The sequence below is a fragment of the Pipistrellus kuhlii genome, unplaced genomic scaffold, assembly GCF_014108245.1.
Source record: "Pipistrellus kuhlii isolate mPipKuh1 unplaced genomic scaffold, mPipKuh1.p scaffold_m20_p_15, whole genome shotgun sequence".
NCBI lineage: Eukaryota > Metazoa > Chordata > Mammalia > Chiroptera > Vespertilionidae > Pipistrellus > Pipistrellus kuhlii.
The window spans coordinates 34,177,243-34,199,954 of NW_023425460.1; the positions used below are offsets into that span (position 1 = coordinate 34,177,243).

General features: G+C 34.3%; 2 protein-coding genes across 4 annotated transcripts in view; one reads left to right on the forward strand and one right to left on the reverse strand.

Moving 5' to 3' along the window:
• SLK (STE20 like kinase) overlaps nucleotides 1-22,712 on the forward strand; it is a 43,686-nt gene that overhangs the window by 14,824 nt on the left and 6,150 nt on the right. The window contains exons 7-18 of one of the 3 annotated variants that reach the window (XM_036438937.2): nucleotides 972-1,053; nucleotides 2,535-2,663; nucleotides 2,996-4,357; nucleotides 6,574-6,704; nucleotides 7,144-7,267; nucleotides 9,042-9,221; nucleotides 11,760-11,852; nucleotides 18,540-18,669; nucleotides 19,283-19,407; nucleotides 19,934-20,122; nucleotides 20,673-20,798; nucleotides 21,905-22,018. In XM_036438937.2, coding sequence (XP_036294830.1) covers nucleotides 972-1,053; nucleotides 2,535-2,663; nucleotides 2,996-4,357; nucleotides 6,574-6,704; nucleotides 7,144-7,267; nucleotides 9,042-9,221; nucleotides 11,760-11,852; nucleotides 18,540-18,669; nucleotides 19,283-19,407; nucleotides 19,934-20,122; nucleotides 20,673-20,798; nucleotides 21,905-22,018 — 2,785 coding nt within the window. The remainder of the gene's footprint in view (nucleotides 1-971; nucleotides 1,054-2,534; nucleotides 2,664-2,995; nucleotides 4,358-6,573; nucleotides 6,705-7,143; nucleotides 7,268-9,041; nucleotides 9,222-11,759; nucleotides 11,853-18,539; nucleotides 18,670-19,282; nucleotides 19,408-19,933; nucleotides 20,123-20,672; nucleotides 20,799-21,904; nucleotides 22,019-22,712) is intronic. The other 2 variants (XM_036438938.2, XM_045582069.1) reach the window with 2 other exon arrangements.
• COL17A1 (collagen type XVII alpha 1 chain) overlaps nucleotides 22,151-22,712 on the reverse strand; it is a 54,923-nt gene continuing 54,361 nt past the window's right edge. Inside the window, exon 54 of the mRNA XM_036438936.2 lies at nucleotides 22,151-22,174. The gene's annotated coding sequence lies outside the window, so the exon portion shown is untranslated. The remainder of the gene's footprint in view (nucleotides 22,175-22,712) is intronic.

The following is a 22,712-nucleotide window of genomic DNA, read 5'->3' on the forward strand; positions in this document are numbered from 1 at the left end:
ACTTGAGTTCTACACACAAAAAAAGCATTTTCTGTTCTATGAGAAAGTGAGGCATATATCTGATCTATATTTGTGGAATTTATTTACTTATTATTATTTTTTTAAAAATATATTTTATTGATTTTTTACTGAGAGAAAGGGAGAGGAAGTTACTGAGAGAAAGGGAGAGAAAGGGAGAGAGAGTTAGAAACATCAATGAGAGAGAGTCATCGATCAGCTGCCTCTTGCACACTCCCTACTGGGGATATGCCCACAACCAAGGTACATGCCCCAGACCGGAATCGAACCCGGGACCAACGCTCTACCACTGAACCAAACCGGTTTTGGCTGGAATTTAATATAGAAGAATTTTTGTGACTTGGCATACTTGTGAATATATGGTTATATCTCATTGGTTAAAACTTTGAACCTACTTACTTATATGTGTAAATTGTATTTATAAATAAACTGGAGGCCCAATGCACAAAATGTGTGCATGGGTGTGTGTGTGTGTTTGTGTGTGTGTCCCTCACCCTGGCTTGCACCCTCTCGAAATCCGGACCACTGTCTCCTAACTGCTTACCTGCTTGCCTGCCTGTCTCATTGCCCCTAACCACTCTGCCTGCCTGCCTGATCTCCCCTAACCCTTTGGTCTGCCTGCTTGATCGTCCCTAACCACCTCTGCCTGCCTGCCTGGTCGCCCCTAAACACTTGCCTTCTTTACTGATTGCCCGTAACTATCTCTGGCTCTGCCTCTGCCGTCATGGCTTTGTCCGGAATGACATCTGGAAAGTCATTCGGCTGTCCGGTCTAATTAACATATTATGCTATTATTATTATAGATAACTAATAAAATCTTAATATTCTCATTAACTAGTTTTTTATGTTGAATAATACTTTTTATACATAATGAATCTTAATTTATTAGTTTTGTTTGATTTTAATAACACGAAAGTAAAATGGGATGTCATTGCTAAAATTTTATTTTGAAGGTCTTCGAATTTTAAGGACTTTCTTAAGAAATGCTTGGAAAAAAATGTGGATTCCAGGTGGACAACATCTCAGCTACTACAGGTAAGATAAGATTCATTCATTGTGCTTTTTGTGGAAACTCAAAATACATTATAATAGTAGTTAATATTTATTTTATCAGCATATAGTAGGTGCTGCCATTGCTAAAAGGTATTTAACTTTTAAGTCATTCCTTCTGTGCTTTTTTGATTGAGTTTGTGTTCTTTTATTTTTTTAGTTATTTCCTCTTTGTTAGTTGCTTCCATTTTGTTTCTCATTTCACTTGAGGATAAACGTTGCTGATTTTAACAAATAGTGTTAAAGTGATTGGATAATTTTGATTTATAGCAGGACCTGTTTATAATATTTGAAATAAAACGTCAGATAGTTAATATTATAGGTGAACAAAAAGAATGACAAATATTGAGGCACTTACTGTTAGGTTGAGTTACTGTATAACTCCTACATTATCGTGTTTTCAAAAACACGATAATGTAGGAGTTATAGGAAAAGTTAGTTGTATGTATTTATATTGGAGGGGGTTGGTGAAAGCAGGAAAAATTGCCTTATTCTGTGCAGTAAGAATTCCCTGGAACACACTTTTATTATTTTACTACCTCCACATCTGAAAGCCTTAGTCTGTGACAGACACTGTTAAGTGCCAAGTACACAGAGATAATAAGTGTCTTCTTACTCTTAAGAATATTAGAGCCATGAGCATAACCAATAGACACAGACAGTAGGGGGGTCAGGGCATATGTTGGGAGGTGGGAGCGGCTGGGGAGAGGTCAATAGGGAAAAAAGGATACTTTTGTAATACTTTAAACAATAAAGAATTTAAATTAAAAAAAAGAAAAAAGAATATTTGAACCATGTTAAAAAAGCAGGTGTTTGTAGACACTTTTAACTTTAAAATTTTTTGTTATTTTATTTAGGCTTTAAACTGGATTTATATGTATTGCTATTTTTTAAAAAATGTATTTTATTGATTTTTCACAGAGAGGAAGAGAGAGGGATAGAGAGTTAGAAACATCGATGAGAGAGAATCATCGATCAGCTGCCTCTTGCACACCCCCCACTGGAGATGTGCCCGCAACCAAGCTACATGCCCTTGCCCGGAATCGAACCCGGGACCTTTCAGTCCACAGGCTGACGCTCTATCCACTGAGCCAAACCGGTTTCGGCTGTATTGCTATTTTTTAAGAACTGGTATTATACAGTTAACTGGAAACATACTTTAAATTTAAATTTCATATTACAAAATTTTCAAACATACACAAAAATGTGTACTTACAGATATAATGTCATTATTTTTGACATATTTCCTTCAGATTCTTTAAAAAGGTACAAGTAAGGGTTATAGGCCTCTGTTCAATCCCCTTTACCTTCTTCCTTTCCTAGATGAAATGTTACTTGATGGTGTTTGTATTTTTCCTACCTATGTATTCATATTTTTACCACATAATAATGTGTTTTATGTTTTGAAACTTTATGAACAAGCATTTCAGGTGTTATTGAGCATGCTCTTTTTAATGATCTGACAGCATCCTTTTGTTACTGTGGATACCAACAAACCAATCCGAGAATTGATTGCAGAGGCAAAGGCTGAAGTAACAGAAGAAGTTGAAGATGGTAAAGAGGAGGAGGAGGATGAAGAAACAGAAAATTCTCTGGTCAGTATAATAGAAAGGAAATTTTATTTAGGTAATGTTTAGAGTTGGGTTTTGAGGTATGATTATACCTGTATTTAAGGATTAGTTGGTGGGTAGCAGTACAAACTAATTTTAGAGATGAAGTTTACTCTTGCTATCCATTTTTATCATATTTATTATGTGATGATCTATCAGTTCTTTAAACTACTTTTATAACTTCATCAGATTTACCAAATAAATATATTAGATCATTATATATGAGGTAGATAACTTTAAAATATAAATAAATAAATAAAGTAAAATGTTGGTCACCATCTTGTTTTAACACTAAAAATATATAAAACCTTTTTCAGCCAATACCTGCAAGTAAGCGTGCCTCCTCTGACCTCAGTATTGCCAGCTCTGAAGAAGATAAACTTTCACAAAATGCTTGTATTTTGGAATCTGTCTCAGAAAAAACAGAACGTAATACTCCTGAAGATAAATTTAACAGCAGAGTTCTTAATGAAAAACCCACTATTGAAGAGCCTGAAAAACGTGTGGAGGGTATTGATGAAACTTTAGGACCTATGGTTGAACTCCACACTAGAACAATAATAATCGAGGAAAATGGGAGAGAAGAGAAGAGACCCAAGCTTGAAAATCTGCTTGACACAGAAGACCAAGAAAGAGTAGACGTGAAGTCAATCAACGAAGGAAGAGAGAATAATATAACTGAAGAAACAAATATTGAACAGAGTCTGAAACCTAAGGAAGGAAAGGATCAGGAAAAGCAACAAATATTTGAAAATAAGGTTATAAAATCTGAAGAAGAAATTAAAGATACTACTATAGAAACAATTGATTTAGTTTCTCAAGAGACTGGAGAAAAAGAGATAGATATTCAAACAACTGACAATGAAGTTGAGCTTACAAAGGAAGATACCCAAAAGAATTTGGAAAAAGATGAGAAAATGAAAAAAGATGTAATCAGTGATACAACTAATGCAGTAGGAACAAGTGAGGCCATAGATGTTGCTCAGAAGGCAGTTGAAAACAATGCTAAGGACGCTCGGAGTAATGATGGGAAAGAAATGGTTGAAGCAGGTCAGGAATTACCAAGTAAACCCAAGGAGGGTCCTGAGGTTGGTGGTACTGAGGATGTTTCTCTTAGAGAAATAGTTGAAACTAATGAGATAGATCAAAAATCTATAGAAGGTAAAGGTGAGAGACAGTTGATCAGCAGTTCCGAGAATATAGTGGAGACCACTGAGGAACCCAGGACAAACGAAGTTGGAATTAATGAGTCAAGTAGCACTGAAGAAATAGAGGTCAGAAGTGCAGTGATTCAGACTGACGAAGAGGCTTCAGAAAGTGAAACACGGGATGCTCACGAAGCCACTACTCAGACAGATACAGAGCAAAAAGAGATTCCATGCGAAGTGCCAATTAAAACAGAACCTGACGTTACTGTTACTGCCACTTCACAGCCCAGTGACCCTCAGCCTGTTCCAATACCTAGTATCAATATCAACTCTGATGGTGCAGAAAATAAAGGGGAAATAGGTGCTTTATCAAAAATTGAAACCATGTTGCTACCAGAATCTGAGACTCAAAAGGAAAATGATACTGATTCAGGCACTGGTTCTACTACTGATAATAGCAGCATTGACTTGAATTTATCCATCTCTAGCTTCCTAAGCAAAACTAAAGACAGTGGATCAATATCTTTACAAGTAAGTGTACTTGAGTTCTTATTCGGGTTTTCCTTTGTCATTTTGGAAATTTAGAGTTTATGTGAAACTAATGTCTTGAAAATGGGGCAGCACTAAATCAGTGTAGTATTTGCTACCCCTATAAAATTCTTAAGGCCTACAAAGGCAATCAATGAACAGAACCAAGGAGAGAGGTTGTGGATGTGACCTTTAAACTTTTTGGTAGTACCTGCTTATTTTTGCCAACTTGGTATAACCAGTATATATTATTGCTTAGTGTGATTTGAGTTCTCTTTATTATGTATAGGTGATACTATTTTAGCAAGAATCAATAGTATATGAGAGAATCTTGAAAGAATGATCTTCTATAAAACACGTTTAGGGTATAAACAGTCCTTGATTTACCACTGGCCCACACAGATCACCACTGTTGCTTCTTCCTCAGTCGTAGCCATTACTACTGCCATGAGAACCATTGTGGGAAAACAAACAAAACTAAAACCCAGAACACTTGCACTTCCTAAATATTAGTGTGTTTAAGACTTAGCAGGGGGGAGCTACACAGGAATATGGAGTGGGGCCCAAGAATCAGTATTTGTAACAAAAGATCCCATGGAATTTGGATTCAGGTGAACCATGGACAGAGAGTTTGGGTTGACAGGTAGCAGAAGATAAGACTGTGAAAAGCAGAAACAACTTAGGAAAACAGACCTTGGGGATAAGACTAGGGCATGACTAATCAGCCTGCCTATCTGCCTCAGATTATTATGTCTTGCCTAGATTGTCTTCATTTTATTTTTGTTTCACTGACTGAAATTCTATTAATCTGAAGTCCATTCACTGACTTATTGAGTAATGCAACTATGTATGGTAACTTTTAAGCTACACTATAAAAATATACTAATTTTTTAAAAATGTAAATACTATGAGAATTAAGGTCATGTTAATTATGGATATTTTAGTAGGAACTGAAGAAATGGAAAGTTTGGAGGTTATGGGGATGTAGATCTATTTTGGGGGCAAGCCCACTTTAGATTTTAGAGGAAGCCTGGTTAGGGTGCTTAAGGGGAGGAGAGGAAACTGGAAGCCTGGAGAATAGAACAATGAGGTTGCAAAAAGGTAACTGGAAAGTGACAGTTTAAAATTCTAATGCATTTTGAGTTTAGTATTTTCATATTCTACTTTTGCTCCCTCTGCTTTCTAAGCTTTCCTCCACATCAAAACCTAGTAATTATCTGTTCTCAATACTTTTATTTTTACCATATTTATGTATTTGCAGGAGTGTTATATTTTTATTATTTGTTTACATTTAAAAAATACTTGGATATCAGTTGAGGAATCAAGAGTTTGGTCTTAATAAAGAGTGATAGGCAGCTCTCCCTCTCGGGTTTCTCTCCAGGTGTGTTACCTTTCTCTTTCCCTCTCCTAAGCTCCAAGGGCCCTTTTTCTGCATCTGTAACTTGTTTTCCTGAGTTTAGCAGCCCAACTGGCTCACTTCTATCTTTGTAACTTTCTAAATAAAATTTCTCTTTTAGTTTGGAAAAAAAAGAAGAAAAAAAGAATAGCAGACAGTAGCTAGCGGGCAAATATGGTTCTTTTGAGGTGCAGTAGAAGTGCTATCTTGCTAATAACTCTAAAATCACACATTCATCTCCAGCCCTGAAATGGAGAGCAGAGCTGTTGATATTGTTCTGATGAAATAGCTTTTGACTCCTAATCCTGGCATTGTTTAAAAATTACCTGGGAGCCTTTTCAAAATATAAATTCCCAACTACCTTTAACCCTATTAATTCAGAGTCTTTAAGGGCTGAACCCCAGGAATTCAATTTTGTTTTGTCAGTGGTCCTAAACTGAAAGCAGAGGTATCTGAGAACCTACAAGGTGAAAAGAGGAGGAAAAACTAATGGTTAACATGTAAAAGTTATAATTAGTCACTTACGTGAATTGATCCTTACCACTGTAAGGGTCCTTATCTGATTATGATAGAATATCATAAAAATTATACAGGCACATCATGAAAAGTCATACTTTGACTTGAAAAATTTAGATTTCATCTGTAAAGTCATGTGAAAGTCAAGTAAGATGACATAACTTGTTCTACATGTGAGTTTTACTGCTTTATAGTCTTTATATGTGTAGACTTAATGGTGGTTCAATTTTTTTTTTTTAAAGAAGAAAATGCTTTCTATCTTTAGTATTGCTCATATAAAGCCTAACTAAAATAAAATCTCACTCAGGAAACAAGAAGACAAAAGAAAACATTGAAGAAAACACGCAAATTTATTGTTGATGGTGTAGAAGTGAGTGTAACAACGTCAAAGATAGTTACGGATAGTGATTCCAAAACTGAAGAATTGAGGTTTCTTAGGTGAGTAGAGAACAACATAATTACAACTGGTGCCCTAGCAGGTTTGGCTCAGTGGATAAAGCATCCGCCTGCGGACTGAAGGGTCCCAGGTTCGATTCTGGCCAAGGGCCCATGCCTGGATTGCTGCTCGATTCTCAGTGGGTGGTGTGCAGGAGGCAGCCAATCAATGATTCTCTCTCATCATTGAAGTTCCTCTCCCTCCCTCTCTCTTCCTCTCTGAAATCAACAAAACAAAACTGGTTTTGTGACTTCTTTTTAGATTCTGCAAAGTCAGAAGACTAGAGAAAGGAATAAAGACTTGGCTAATTTTGGACCATTCTTTTATTACTTTTACGTTTGCAAAAAATTATTTTTAAAGTTTTTTTTTTTTTTAAGCATTATACTTCGAAGGTATAACTTTTGTTTTCTGCCTCTGTCATGTCTATTACATTTTATCTAGACGCCAGGAACTTCGGGAATTAAGATTTCTTCAAAAAGAAGAGCAAAGAGCCCAACAGCAGCTCAATAGCAAATTGCAGCAGCAGCGAGAGCAAATCTTCCGGCGCTTTGAGCAAGAAATGATGGTAAAATCTTAAATACTTGTACCATTTTGTTAATTATGAAATTTGATGCTTTAAGAAAAAACCCACTAGTGGTTTTAGATCTTGTTCTCTGATGACTAGATTTTTCTGGCTTTATGATGTGTTTTTGCCCAAAAGGGGGTCCATCCTCATCTTCCTATCACAGACTTATAGTGTGATCAGTGTCATCATTTTTCTTTGAATAAAATTCATCATGAAAACCTGGAATCATGAAGATGTTTACAAAGTTCTTTGGTGTGCTTATTGTTGGATCATTTTTCAATGTCACAGTTTGACCTCTCAGATTTGGAATCCAAGATTTTAAGCCAGTCTAGAACAATTATCTTTAAACCTTGCTGAGTATTAGAACTTCTTGGGGGCTTTTTTAAGACAATTCACAGATGCTAGATAAATTAGTGCTGATTAGTCAAGGGTAATTGTAACTGAGTCTTTTGGTTTTTACCTAGTACCCAAAGTTAAAGGTATTAGTAATGTGGTAAAACATTTTGATAACTTATGTTGAACATCTAGCTTAAGTAGGTTAGAAAAAGATAATTTGAAATGTTACAGTATATTTATACTTTAAATATAGTTCTTTTGCTGTTCTTGTAAGTGCTAAGAATTGTTTTGTGTGAAGTACGGTATTATTGATTACATTTGTTGGATTATAACTGAGAATTCCTAAAAAAATAATGGACTTTTTTTCTTACTGAGTATTTTTATAATACATATATTCTATTTTCTAGAACCTTATAAAAGCTGGGTTTCTTCCTGTCCCTCTCCCCCGGATATTTTTTTAGAATGTTTTGCTTTTTAATTTGTTAAAGAAAACGACCTTTACAAATATTTAGCTCTCTCTTATCCAAAATTGCAATGTTACTCGAGTTTTATATGAGCAGCAATCTTTTGTTGAAAAGTGTAGATTTATAATTCCAAAAGATTTATTTCAATGATATAAGATGTTTATTTTAAGAAATTAATGAAGAAGGATAAATCTTAAAATGACAATGGTACATAATTAAAATAGACTTCAGATAAGACCTTTGATTTATCAAACATGTTGTATAAATGTAGAGGTTTTTTTGCTTTAATATTTCATAGCAATTGGATATTCTCCTAGATTCTTTAAAAATTTGCAACGTTCTACCGCTTGTATAATGGGAAAATGTACAGTTGACACTTGAACAGTGCAGGATTTTAGGGGCATGAACCTGTAGCCCTGCCCCTTCCCTTGTGCAATAGAAAATCCACGCTTAACTTGTAACTCCTTAAAGACCTAACTACAGTTGTCCCTGGGTATCGCGGAGGATTGGTTTCAGGACCCTCCACAAACACCAGAATCTGCAGATGTAGAACAATGCATACAATAGGCCCTCTGCATCCCCAGATTCCCAACCATGGGTCGAAAATACTGTTTTCAATTTGTGATTGGTTGAATGTGCAGATGTGAAATCCAGAGATACAGAGGACCAACTGTATATTTATTGAAAAAAAAATCTGTATATTAGTGGACCTATACAATTCAAACCTGTTCAGGGGTCAACTGTATGTATTTTCCATGTTAGAAGAAAAGAAATGCATGACTTTTAAAAAAATTATATGTTTTATTTCATTTATATATAACCTTTGTAGTACTTGTTCAGTACTACAAAGGTTATATATATTCATTACATCTAAATTAAAATGCTAGTTATGTCCTCTTAGTAAACATCTTCATTATAATAGTTAATATGAGTGATAGAAAAATAAAATGATCTTGAGCTACATTGTTTTACAGAGCAAAAAGCGACAATATGACCAAGAAATTGAGAATCTAGAAAAACAGCAGAAACAGACTATTGAACGTCTAGAACAAGAACACACAAATCGCTTGCGAGATGAAGCTAAACGCATTAAAGGAGAACAAGAGAGAGAATTGTCCAAATTTCAGAATATATTGAAGAACCGAAAAAAGGAGGTAAGTGTAACTACTGTTTTTAATTATTAAAGCTACCTTTACTAGTTAAATAGGACTCTCTCTATATTTTTTGTTACCTTCCCAACAGTCATGTAGGTTAGTAGTAAGGTCAGATGTTAACCCATTTTACTGCTCAGGGGCTGGAGTAGAAGAGGTTTTAATGGCCTGTTCAAGTTCACAATCTGTCAGTAAATATCCAACTACACGTTGAGCCAAATCTTCATTTTTCTTCCATATTATCATTTCTTTTTTTTATTAATACAGCATTTAAGGCATACTACAGATGTATTTTTTCAAGAAAACAGTGTTTGTAGGAGGCAATAATATATTTAATTCATACTTAAAATTCTCTTTTTATTAACTTGATTGCCTATCTTTGACATTGTACCAAAACAAAAGCTAAATAATCTGAAATTCAAAATTGTATCTATAAATTCATCAAATTGTAAGATACTTTGAAGAATCAAAGATAGAAAACACCTGTAAAGTGATTTGAATAGGATGAATTTTTTCATTTTTTCTGAAACTGTTCCATATTGTGGTAGAATTTTGTTTGTGGTATGAAAGATTATCATTGATTGAGAAAGAAGATTTATATATTGGATTAGTATGTCTTTTTTTCCCAAACTGAGAGAACTTAATATATTAGCAGCTTTCAGAGATAATTTTATCATTTATTTTGTACCTTTAGTGTAGGAGGAGGAGATACATTTTCATGATTCTAAAGGACCCAGGAACAATAATTATATTATTTGTATTAGATTGGAACCAAAACAACTCAACTAAACTAGTGAATGCATTTTCACTTTGTATGTTTCAAATACCCAGCTCCATTGACTTTAACATTTAAATTATGCAGAAAATTGAACTTCATATTGCTGAACTTGAGGATCTACTTTAAAAAGGATAGAATCAAACATTAATAAATATAGTGTGTTCAATGATTTCTTTAGGTAAAGATGAATGAAATGGTATATAATTTGAAGTGGCTATCATTTCTTAAAATTACTGTTTTGTCATATTTTACATAAAATGGCTTTGTATATCATGGTGTATGACTTTTACTGAGGCTACATGTTAATTCTCTTAAAACCATGGGTAGTTTTCATTGAGAAGTTATTTAAAAAAAAATATATATATATTTTCATTTCAGAGAGGAAGGGAGAGGGAGAGAGAGATAGAATCATCAGTAATGAGTGAGAATCATTGATCAGCTGCCTCCTGCCTACTGGGGATCAAGCCCACAACCTGGGCATGTATCCTGGCCAGGAATTGAACTGTGACCTCCTGGTTCATAGGTAGATGCTCAACCTCTGAGCCATACCAGCTAGGTGAGAGGTTATTTTTAATATCAAATTAAATAAATAAAATTTTACAGATAAATATGTGATTTAATCCTAGATACATAAGAGCCTCTAGTTATTATTACTGTTTTGGGTAAGGGAATTTTAGCCAGTGAATATGTTTGAGATCATGATAATGCATATTTTAAATAATTATATTATGTATTTTTTTCCTTATCACTGAACTTCTTGCATTTGGGGAGTCTCTTCTTTTTCATGGTGATTTGGTTTCATGAGGAATTACTGATGGGAAATTTTAAGTACACTGTTAAATCAAAATCATTCTTTTTCACAAACCATCAATAGCATGTGGTGATTTGGAATCTGGTTGCTTTTGGTGCTTCTACTTGTGTGAATACATGATCATTTTTCATAGTTGGATTACAGGTCTGTTTTTAGGTGGAATACATATCCAGAATTTTGAAATGATTTAAAAGAAAGAACTCTAAAATATATTTTATTTTATGTTATGTTTTATTGGTTATAATAAGTCAAAGCAAATTAAACTTATTTTATGAGTGCTCATATTACTGATTTTTAAACTTGACAATTAAGTTTGGCTTAAATTATCAGCAAAGGAGAATGTCATTTTAATTTAACTCAAAAGTGTCAGATATATTCATTTTTATCACACCGTGTATAAAATGGTGTGTTTTCTGAAAAAAGAAAATGTATATCCATTTATTTCTCCTTTGTGTGTTCTAAGGCTTACTTACCCCATTGTTCTTTTGATCTCATTGAGTGGATTTTACTTAAAATTATCAAGCTAATTATGAAATGTTTCCCTTCTATAAGGGGCATTAGCTTTCCTTATGCCCAATATTTCAAACAGTGTCAAGAGATATGCTTATAATTTTATGATCTTTCAAGAAGGTCAGTTGAATTTATTATCTTAGTTCAGCATCAGTACTATAAGTAATCCTTTATTGATTATCTTTGGGTCTTTAGAGGGAATGATATATAGGGATAATTAAGCAACTACTAAGCAACTTCTACATAGCATAATGTCCCTTTTCTGCACTGAGATTAAGCATGTTCTGTCCTTTCATTCTTTTCCATCAAACTAACACCTATGCTAATGCATGCTCAACTTTTTAACAGCTTCAGTATTTGGCTTGTAGCTTGTCTGCTCACACAAATACTTGCCGTGGAGAAAGTATCGTTTCCCCACCTCCTGCATGCTTATACACTGTAGGTTATAAATGAAGTGGAGAGTGCACCCAAAGAGCTGAGAAAAGAGCTCATGAAACGCAGGAAAGAGGAGCTTGCACAAACCCAGCATGCTCAGGTAACAGCAGCAGCTTGATGCTACTAAAAACAGAAAGCAGCATTATCCTAACAGCTCAATAAATCATGGTTGGAAGGGTAATTTCTAAGTGTATGTGTTATTAACTTTGTATGTCATACAAAGGTTCCCAGGGCATTCTTAAGGCAGTTTCTAAAGGCACTCTAATGGTGACATTTTAGTTGCTAATATGCTCCATGCTGGAGATCAAGCCCTCAACCCCGGGGGGCATGTGCCCTGACTGGGAATTGAATCGCGACCTACCTGGTTCATGACCTACCTATGCTCAACTACTGAGCCACACTGGCTGAGCCCAATTTTAAATATAAGTCTATTGTTTTTTCTTTTTGACTCAGAATCTAGCAGTTAAAAAAATAGACTATTTTACCCTTATAAATTTGATTCTAGGTTATAAGGCTGAGCCAATTAATATGAGTGAATTCTTTATTAAATTAGATGAATTAGTATTTACAATATATATATATATTTTAAATATATATTTTATTGATTTTTTACAGAGAGGAAGGGAGAGGGATAGAGAGTTACAAACATCGATGAGAGAGAAACATCGGTCAGCTGCCTCCATGTGCCGCAACCAAGGTACATGCCCTTGACCGAAATCGAACCTGGGGCCCTTGAGTCCCCTGACTGGCGCTCTATCCACTGAGCAAAACCATCCAGGGCTTCAATATATACTTATATAAATTATTTCATGTGACTCTACAAGGTTTTTCATATTAGGAATCATCTTTCTTTTAATTAAGTTTTCACTCAACTTGGAGGCAAAGAAAAGTGAGTTCAATTTATGGTTACATATGTCAATGAAAGGAAGAACATACATGAATTATATATTATTAATAATTGTTGCTTATATTATCTTTTTAATACGGTTTTATATAATTTCAGAAGTGGTTCCCAGACTTTTAAACTTTATAGACCCTTGAAAAGAAACATATGATATAACCAAGAAAACATTGGGGGCCATGACAAATGGATTGCCATTACAATTTTTTAAAATTTTTTGCCAAGTAAGGATATTTTAAAACTGCCATTTCCTTGTCACCATCATTTCAAAGGAGAGACTATTTTAATACCATAAAGAAGAATAAACATCTCAGAATTAAAAAATTTAATAGTGAAAAGTTTTCTCTTGACTGATATGGAGATCACTAAATAGCAAACATAGCATTTACTATGTATCAAGCACTGTTCTAAATGCTTTATCTGTACAAACTCATTTAACCTCACAACATATGAGGTAGTTTCCCTAATTATCTCCATTCTACAGCAAGGAAATTAAAAGCTCAGGAAAGTTGAGTGACTTTTCTAAGATCACACATCTGGTTAATGGTAAAACCAGAGTACTTGTCTAGCCAAGTTTGGTTCCACATTGAACCACGATAACATACTGTCTCTCATATTCAAACTACCCTTTCTGTGCCCAATCTAAACTCTTACCAGCTTAGCTTAGTGATTGTTAGCCATTTATTGTTATTAGATAAAAGGGAAGTCCTTGCTGGTTAAATGTATGTTTTTGGGTAATTTGATTTTAAATCAGATAATAATAAAATTTTTGCCTTGTAAAGGAATGTAGACTTTTTAAATTCCAAAGGGTAATATATCAGACTATAGAGCTGAAATTGAGAATTTAGCATTGAATGAATTAGGTCATCCTATACTTTAATAAAATTTTGTTGGTGATTATTCATATAATTTTGGGTGTTAGCCTATATTTTCCAGTGAAAGCTGAAGGTAATAATTGTTTTTGTAAACTTAATGAAGAATTTAGTATAACAAACTTCAAGTATTTCTCTTTAGCTACTGCTTTTAATGAAGGTGCTAAAACTTAATTACAGAATCTATTTTAAACTTTTTTTTGAGTATTTATAAATAATAGCCATATATTCATGGAGCTAGAATGTATTTGATCATCTGGTCCAGTGGTTTTCAAATTGTGCTTCCAGTAGCTCTTGAGTTTAGAAAGAAGTACCTTGAGAATCTTTCAGAAAGTAAGATCTTGGCCCCTGCTTCCACTTCAACTCAAGCAGTACCACTGTTTATCTATTTTATAAATTTTATGTATTTTTGGTGAGTTTTTTAAAAGAGGGTTTGACTGATTTTAAAAAAATGCCAGCAAACTTAGAGTTTGGAAACCATTGATCTAGTTCAAATCCTTCATTTTACAGAGGAGAAAGAGGCCCTTCTGTTCCATGCCTCAAGAAATTCAACATTTAAATAATTATTTTTTTCCATTTATAAAAAGTCATTCAGCTGTATTCTCACCTGGGAGGTGCATTGTATTCTGATCCACAGGGTCTTGCTCAGGTCATGATTCAGTCTTTTCAATTGTCATCTTGTGCAGTCTTCAACGCCCAAATACAGGATGTAAGTCCCATGTGCCTGTAGGAGGATGCCTTCTCCTGTTTTACCTGCTTTTTCTTTGGCTCACATGTGCCTTTCATTATTAGCTTTATTTGTTACAATCTTAGAAGATTGATAGATGATAATGTCAATAATGACAATAACAGTAATAATTTGACATGACCTTTCTAGTACAGTATTCTTCAGAGTTTTCACATTTGATTCCACTGCCACTACCCTAATGTAGGGATGGAGTGTATTCATTTTACAGATGAAGAAATCAAGGCATAGAAGTCTAAGTGATCTGCCTAAAGTCTCAAAGAGATTAGAACTAGAACACTTCTAATACAGTGTTCTTTTTCTATCTTCACCACCACAATTTTTAATTTGAGATTTTTATATTTTTTAAGAATTATCTTCCCAAAAGTATTTTATGAACTTTGCACATGTGAGAAATTGAATGCTGTGGTTAGATTTTTATCTTGGTGTGAAGTGACATTTTGATTGCATATATGTTTATGTAGCTGTTTTAATTATGGATATGGTCAGAAAAGCCATATTAAAAGTGGTGATTTTAGTTACATTTAACTGTAATTTTCACTATTCAAATTGTCCATAATGAATAGTGAGTTGCTATTCTTCTTGTAGTTTTAAATTAAGTCTGGAATTCCAGGCTGTATTCTTTCTCACAATTTCTATAGGAAGTGACTAGTTCATTTAACACTATAATTTTGTTTGACATATACAACTGGAATAGATAGAATACAGCTTGATTTCAACCCCCTATTTCCCCTCTCCTGAAATTAGATTAATTTTTTTATTGGTAGCTGTTGGACTCTATAGTCTTCTAAAAGAGTAAGCAAAACATTAATTTTTTTAACGAGAGGGAGAAATTATGAATTACGATCACTTTTCTGATCATTACCATTTTTTAGATTTTCTTTTGAGTTAAAATTATCAAATTCTGTACAAATAGCCCAATATATTATAACCCTTTCTTACAGTTTTCTAAAACACAAAGTTGTATTTTTCATGCTCATAGATATCTGATTAATATGATAAAATTACTTATCAAAATTCAAACTTGTACATTTAATGGGCACTTATATTACAATTTATGTGTCCTTTTAAAAAATACTTTTTACTTCCAGTGATGAGATTCATCTCTTAATTTTTTTTATTGGATAAATGTAATTTGTACAGTCTTTTTGGAATGTAACATCACTTTTCATTTAGAGCCTAAGAGTAATTTCTAATTAAAAAATTTAATTGTGAATGTATTGTACTTGGCTTGTGGAGTTAGGAAATTTAATGAATGCTCAATAATATTAAAATTTCATTTCTTTTGAGGTATTAAAATATATTAATTAGTATGTAAAAGTCCTTTCAGGTAATTTTTAGCTTTAATATAAACAGTTATCTATGCATTATCCTTGACTGTGTAATCATTCAGACTCTGCTTAATTATTCAAGTCCATAGCTCTGTGAAGCAGCTTGTGTTTTTGCTAACTAGTTGTTAGGAAGCTCTGCCATGTATTGCTACCTTGACTCTTTCCTGTTGACTCATGTTTTAACTTCTGGACCAGAGCAATGCTAGTTCTGCCTGCTTCCATAGGCAGTTTTAGCTCTTCTTTTTCCTCCTTTACTATTAGCTGCTGCATAGCATGCTTCTGTAGCTCCTCCTTCAGCCATTCATTGTGTATCATGATTTCTGGTGGTGATGTTTTTGTTGTTGTTAATCCTCACCCGAGGATATTTTTCCATTGATTTTTAGCATGAAAGGGAGGGGAGAGACACACAGAGAAACATTGATGTGAGAGAGACACATCAATTGGTTGCTACCTGCATGATTCCTGATTGGGGCCAGGGATCAAGCCTGCAACCCAGGTACATGCCCTTAATTGGAATCGAACCTGAGACCCTTCAGTTTGAGGGCCGACACTCTATCCACTGAGACAAACTGACTAGGGCTACTGTTGAACTTTTGAAAGTGTAATACTAAGAGAAGGGGTCCACTGCATACTTAAAGGTTTTCTTTTTATGGAATTCTTATATTGTTTATCTAGACATATTAATACAGTAATATTACAGAATGTGACCAAAATTGGCATTGACAAGAAATTGCATTTGAGTGGCACCAATTTGCATATATCTTTTTAATTTTCAATATAAATATGTACAAATAAATTTGCCCCATCTTCTATTTTTGCACTTTATTTTTTTTTTGAGTCTAAATGTAATATTTATATTTTTGCTGGTTAATTTGGATCCAGTGTTTCTGCATAAATATTATTATTATTATTTATTTTTAATATATTTTATTGAGTTTTTACAGAGAGGAAGAGAGAGGGACAGAGAGTTAGAAACATCGATGAGAGAGAATCATAGATCAAATGCCTCTTGCACACCCCATACTGGGGATGTGCCCGCAACCAAGGTACATGGCCTTGACCGGAATTGAACCTAGAACCTTTCAGTCCGCAGGCCGACGCTCTATCCACTAAGCCAAACCAGTTTCGGCACAAATATATGTATTTTTTATTCTCACCTGAAGATATATCTTTTTGTTGATTTTTTAGAGAGGAAGGAAGAGAGAGCGCGCGAAGGAAGGAAGGAAGGGAGGAAGGGAGGGAGGGAGGTTGGTTGCCCCTGGTATAGGACATTGCTCCAACCAACCGAGCACCTGGCCAGGACCACACACATTTTTTTAGGTTATTTGCCAACCAGTGACAAAAAATATTGAACAATAGAAAACCATTTGATATGTCTGCCAGCTAATGTAAGTTTATTTAATAAGTTTGCATATAGAAATTTTATAATGAAATTAGAGAAACAATTTAATTTTTATTACAATTGATATTTGCTGTAGGACAAAGAGAAGCTTGAACAACTTTCTTTGTTGTAACTGCATAAAAGACAGGCATGACAATTTTGCATTTCTTTAAACAAAACTCAAAAGACCTTATTCTATGTAGTTGAATTTAAATATTTATTTGGTTTTACTTTATTTTTTGCTGTGATAAAGTTATATAGGTATCCGTAGTTAAGTTGACAATTTTATTTTATAGAGGCAATTCTTTAGTCTTTTGCTACTGTGTATTTGTGCTAAAATACAAATTATGCTGCAGATGAAGCAGCAGCTATTGTGACTCTGAATTACAGGATGTCCTGAATGGTAAGACTCGATCTTCACCTCCAGGGACAGTAGTAATGCAGGGACTTGAGGAACACTGCTAGACTTGTTCTTTGTTTATTGAAGGCCAGGCTGGTTGTGATTTAGATCTATGAGACTCTGTTTGAGGCCCAAAAATTAGTTCCAAAAGGATGTTAGGGTTTTATCTTCTCTAGGATGTGCAAGAGGAGGAATTATAGGAGAAATGGTGCTTCAACACTAAATTTTTAAATCTATACACAAATTGATAATGAATATCCCTTGAGCTGATCACAAACTGCTCTGCCAAGAGGGATAGAGATCCAAACATTTCCTTGGCAAAATTTACATGTCTTCAATTTCGATATTGTTCCTTTTCTTCTGTAAATCTTCTAGCATAAAGATCATAAGTCACTTTATCCTTTCTTACAAAGTAACCAAAGGATATTTTTAAAGCATAACTTTGGTATTTAGGTATATGGTATGTACTCAGTGAGTGAATGAGTGAGTGAATCCCAAACATTTTAGAAGAGTTCTCTGATTATAAGGAATTTTGTTTATAGATTTGTAAATGTAGCTCACTTTCCTATTCCTAGTTCACATTTCTCTAGCAATGTACTATTTCTTATTAAGTCCTCACACTATTGTTCTTTCTAAGCACAGGCTGTTGATACAGAAACTATCTTTCTCTATTAGCATAGGCATGGTATTTCTTTCTAACTCTTTTATTTGTCAGAAAAATAGCGTTTAAAATTCTGACATCTGTTTTACTTATTTGCTGTTTATTGCCTTTCTTCCTAAAAGTCATTTCTTGTTCTTGTTTTATCCACACCATACTGAACTAGTTAGCTTTAGAAGATGTAAATTTATTTTCCCAAAGATGTCAGTATAACAGGGCATTTTAATTATGAGTTGATGATAGACTTTTGTATGTGTAGTCTTATTGATGAATTTAGAATAATATGTATTTTATTATTCTAATACTTTTTTTCTAGGCTTGAATTGGGTGATTGATAAAATTATATATATACTATATAATCTTGTATTTAAAAAAATTTCACTTACTTTAAAAACTTGGTTTAGAAATCTTGATAACCTTTAATGTATACAATCATACAGATAAATGGATGTTTTTCTCAGTAAATATTTATTAACTGATAGTTAACTATGTCTAATAGGAACAAGAGTTTGTTCAGAAGCAACAACAAGAATTAGATGGCTCTCTGAAAAAGATCATCCAGCAGCAGAAGGCAGAGTTAGCCAATATTGAGAGAGAGTGCCTGAATAACAAGCAGCAACTCATGAGAGGTATATGAAATTTTGCAGCATATGTGTACATACAAAGTGATATCTCAGAAACATTGCGGAACTGTACCTTAAAAGTTATTTTAATGCTTTCCTTTGCTAGATTGGTAGAGAGAAAGATAAAGTTGAGGTAAATAATAGGAAAAATGATAAAATACTGTGAGTTATAGTATTCCTTTATGACAGTAGAAGTGAAAATATATTCCTTAAAACATCTTTTTGTCCAGATGATGCTAGAAATATACCTGAATAATTTTACATCTCATTATAATTGTTGGTATACTTAATGGCTACATGATAGAATGGGATTTTAACCACTTATTTCCCCTAAAATAAATAGCTTAGATTTTTTTTTTTTAAATTTCTCATGAAGATGATTAAATAGAATTTTGGGATAAGGGGTATGGCATTCTCTGTTATAGGACATTAGAACAGAACTGAAGGTAGTAATAGATGTTATCTTTACATTGGTAATATTTTATTTATAGCTCATAATGTCAGCTTGTATGTAAGTGTATATAGATCTCTTTTATGTAAATTTGTGTAAAAAAAATGAAATCCAAAGTACATTAGTAAAAAGATCAAAGTGACATTTTTGAAAATTACTTTCTTCTAGCTCGAGAAGCTGCAATTTGGGAGCTTGAAGAACGACACTTACAAGAAAAACACCAGCTGCTCAAACAGCAACTTAAAGATCAGTATTTCATGCAAAGACATCAGTTACTGAAGCGCCATGAGAAGGTTAATGAAAGGAAAATTTATTTACTTTTTTGTTCATTTTAAAGTTTGCAGAGTGAGGATTTCAGTTTTGAAACTTATACTTCTTAGAGAATGCATTTCAGATTTCTTTATTTTATCCTTAAAATGTCTTTGATGAAGTTTGGAGTAATTAATTGTATGTTGATCCTGATTGCAAACTTCTTTTCTATATATTCCATGGAAGGTAACTAATTATAATGCCTAATGGCCTTGATAATCTTCATCTTGGTCTCTCAAAAGTAACTATTATGGCACCACTTATGGTTCATGTATCTTAAAAATGTGGACTCCCTATACTTAGTAGAAGAGAGTGTCAACATAAGACTCTTATTACAAATAGCTCATCTTTCCTAGAAGTTATTTTTTGGCTAATGTTTTGCTGATTTTTATGCAGTAAGGGAGAGAGTAATTTTGGGAAACGACAACAACAAAATGGCTTGTTTGAACATATGCAGGGGTACTGAGTGTTATATCTACATCAACTGGATTCTGTTTAAAACTTTCTTAGGAAACAGAACAAATGCAGCGTTACAATCAACGGCTTATTGAGGAATTGAAAAATAGACAGACTCAAGAAAGAGCAAGACTGCCTAAGATTCAGCGTAGTGAAGCCAAGACTCGAATGGCCATGTTTAAGAAAAGTTTGAGAATTAACTCAACGGCCACACCAGATCAGGACCGTGAAAAAATTAAACAGGTAAATAAGCAAATTACTGTATTTTGGTTAAGAATATTTGAGTGACTTTTAGAAGGGTCACATGATAGTGTTGTAAACATTTAGAGGCAGCTTACACTTATTGATGTTCACTTATGGCTCTGTGGGTTGGGGCTAGATATGTGGTATGTACCAATTTAGTCTTTCTTCCTAGGGTGATGGCCACAGAGGGCAGAGCCCTCCCTCCCATGCCCCACACCGGGTCCTGGGTTCTACTGGTCCTAAAACTAGCCCTGGGAATGAGAGGTCTTGGACAGCTTTTAAAGTAAAAACATATGACCTCACTATATTTCAGAAGTCCCACACACAAATTAACTGAGGTCAGTCCCTAAGCTGATAGGAGGAACAAGGTTGTAATCAGAAGTCCTCCCCTCCCATAAAATAGACTCCAGCTTGAGTCACAATATATTATTACATGCAGCTTTAATTTATTGTATTATAAGCTTTGGTAAATTTCTTAATTATACCTTTGGAAGATACAGTAGTTACATAGCTTGTTAACCATATTTGCTTTTATTTTTCTTATTTATAGTTTGCTGCTCAAGAAGAAAAGAGGCAGAAAAATGAGAGGATGGCTCAGCATCAAAAGCATGAAAATCAAATGCGGGATCTTCAGTTGCAGTGTGAAGCCAATGTCCGAGAGCTGCATCAGCTGCAGGTTAGATGTGAAAGCTCTAAGACAAAGCTGGTCATAGATGGGCAGCACCGGGTGTGGGAAAATAATAGCTAACCAAAGTAAGCTTCACTTTACTCATGAAAATACTGAAATCTGTTTTCTGTTACAGTCAGAAAATAAGACCACTTTAGCATCATAGGAACTTGTTTGGATTTTTATATAACTGTAGTATAGCCTGAAACAAAATTATAACCTAAGAATTTGAGTCTTTTAAAAGTAGTATTGAGTATTTTTAGTATATTTTGCAAAGAAGATAAAGTTTTCAAAATGATGTAAGCAGTTTTGTTACCAGATTCTGAATTTGAAATTTCATTTAGGGAGAAATGAGCTTATTTTCTTCTAGGTTTATAAAAAAGGTGATAAACTAAATATATGAGAATTTTTCCCTAAGAAATTTAAAGATTACTTTAGAGAGGACTGTTTTTGAACCTTACCTAGAATATACAACCCATCTAGTAGGTAGCCTAATTTTATAGTGGCCAGCAAACCGTGGCTCGCCAGCCACATGCAGCTCTTTGGCCCCTTGAGTGTGGCTCTTCCATAAAACACCATGGCTTGGGCGAGTCTATTTTGAAGAAGTGGCATTAGAAGAAGTTTAAGTTTAAAAAATTTGTCTCTCAAAAGAAATTTCAATTGTTGTACTTGGCTCTGTTGACTAATGAGTTTGCTGACCACTGGCCTAAAATGTCTAGAATTTCAGAGTAGTATATGCATTTTGGATACTCTACATATTTGCTTACTTTACCAGAAGATTTCTGAAACCCATATTCTGGTACCAATGGGTAAAATGCATACAAGCTGCCTTCTGGAGTGTCAGTATTATGAGTCAACCTTAGAAAGGAAAAGCAGGATCAAACCAATGCTACCTATTTAAGTTCTTTTCATGTGGTGATAGACCTGGCTTCTCAACTTGCAAAGATGAAGCTGTGACCCATTTCCTAATTCTTGGCCTTTGGTTTTTAGAGGAGAATTTGAATCTCAGTAATAGCCTAGTGTTTGATGAATAATTTATAATTTTGGAAGATAATGTATTTGTGAAAAGTTACTTTGTTGATCTGAAGTTTTTTTAACCCAAACTTTATTTTCAGAATGAAAAATGCCATCTATTGGTTGAGCATGAGACTCAGAAACTAAAAGAGTTAGATGAGGAGCACAGCCAGGAATTAAAGGAATGGAGAGAGAAATTGAGACCTAGGAAAAAGGTAATTTTAAAAACTTTAATTAAAATGTTTGCATCTGTCCATCCACCCACCCACCCACCCACCCAGCCATCCACCCAGCTATTGGCTCTTTACCTAATGAGTATCAGATGCAGGAGATACAGGGGAGAGGAGACAAAATCTCTGTTCCCCAAAGGTTCAAAATCTGGTGACAAGCAATTACAGGTCCCTAGCATCATTAATCTACCGAAGGAGTTAAGTTCACGATACAGGGGAGAGGAGCACAGTGTGCAAGCCAAGGAGGAGGAGTGCTTAGGTCTTTAGGAGTGGGGGACTCAGGGAAGCTTCTGAGAGGAGATGCTTTGTAAGCCAAGAGGGGCTTGAAGGATGAGTAAGAGCTTCCTGAGTGGACAGACAGATTGGGGTGGGACAAGGCAATTGAGTCACAGAGAAGAAAATGACTGAAGGTAATGTGTACAGAAATTGTAAGTAGCTCCCTATAGGGGGAGTGTGTTCCTATGTGTAGGCATTAGAAAGGGGGAGAAGGAAGGAAGTAATGACAGCTTGGTCTAGACAGGTTAACGGAGCCAGAATGCAAGGCCATTGGGTGCTATGTAAATTGTCAATCTAATAAAATAGGAATGGCTTCCCTGTCTTTATCTACCCAGCTACCCATTTTCCTTATTTGCACTTGACTGTTTGATAGCCTGGTGCAGTTGGTCAACCATTCAGTTCT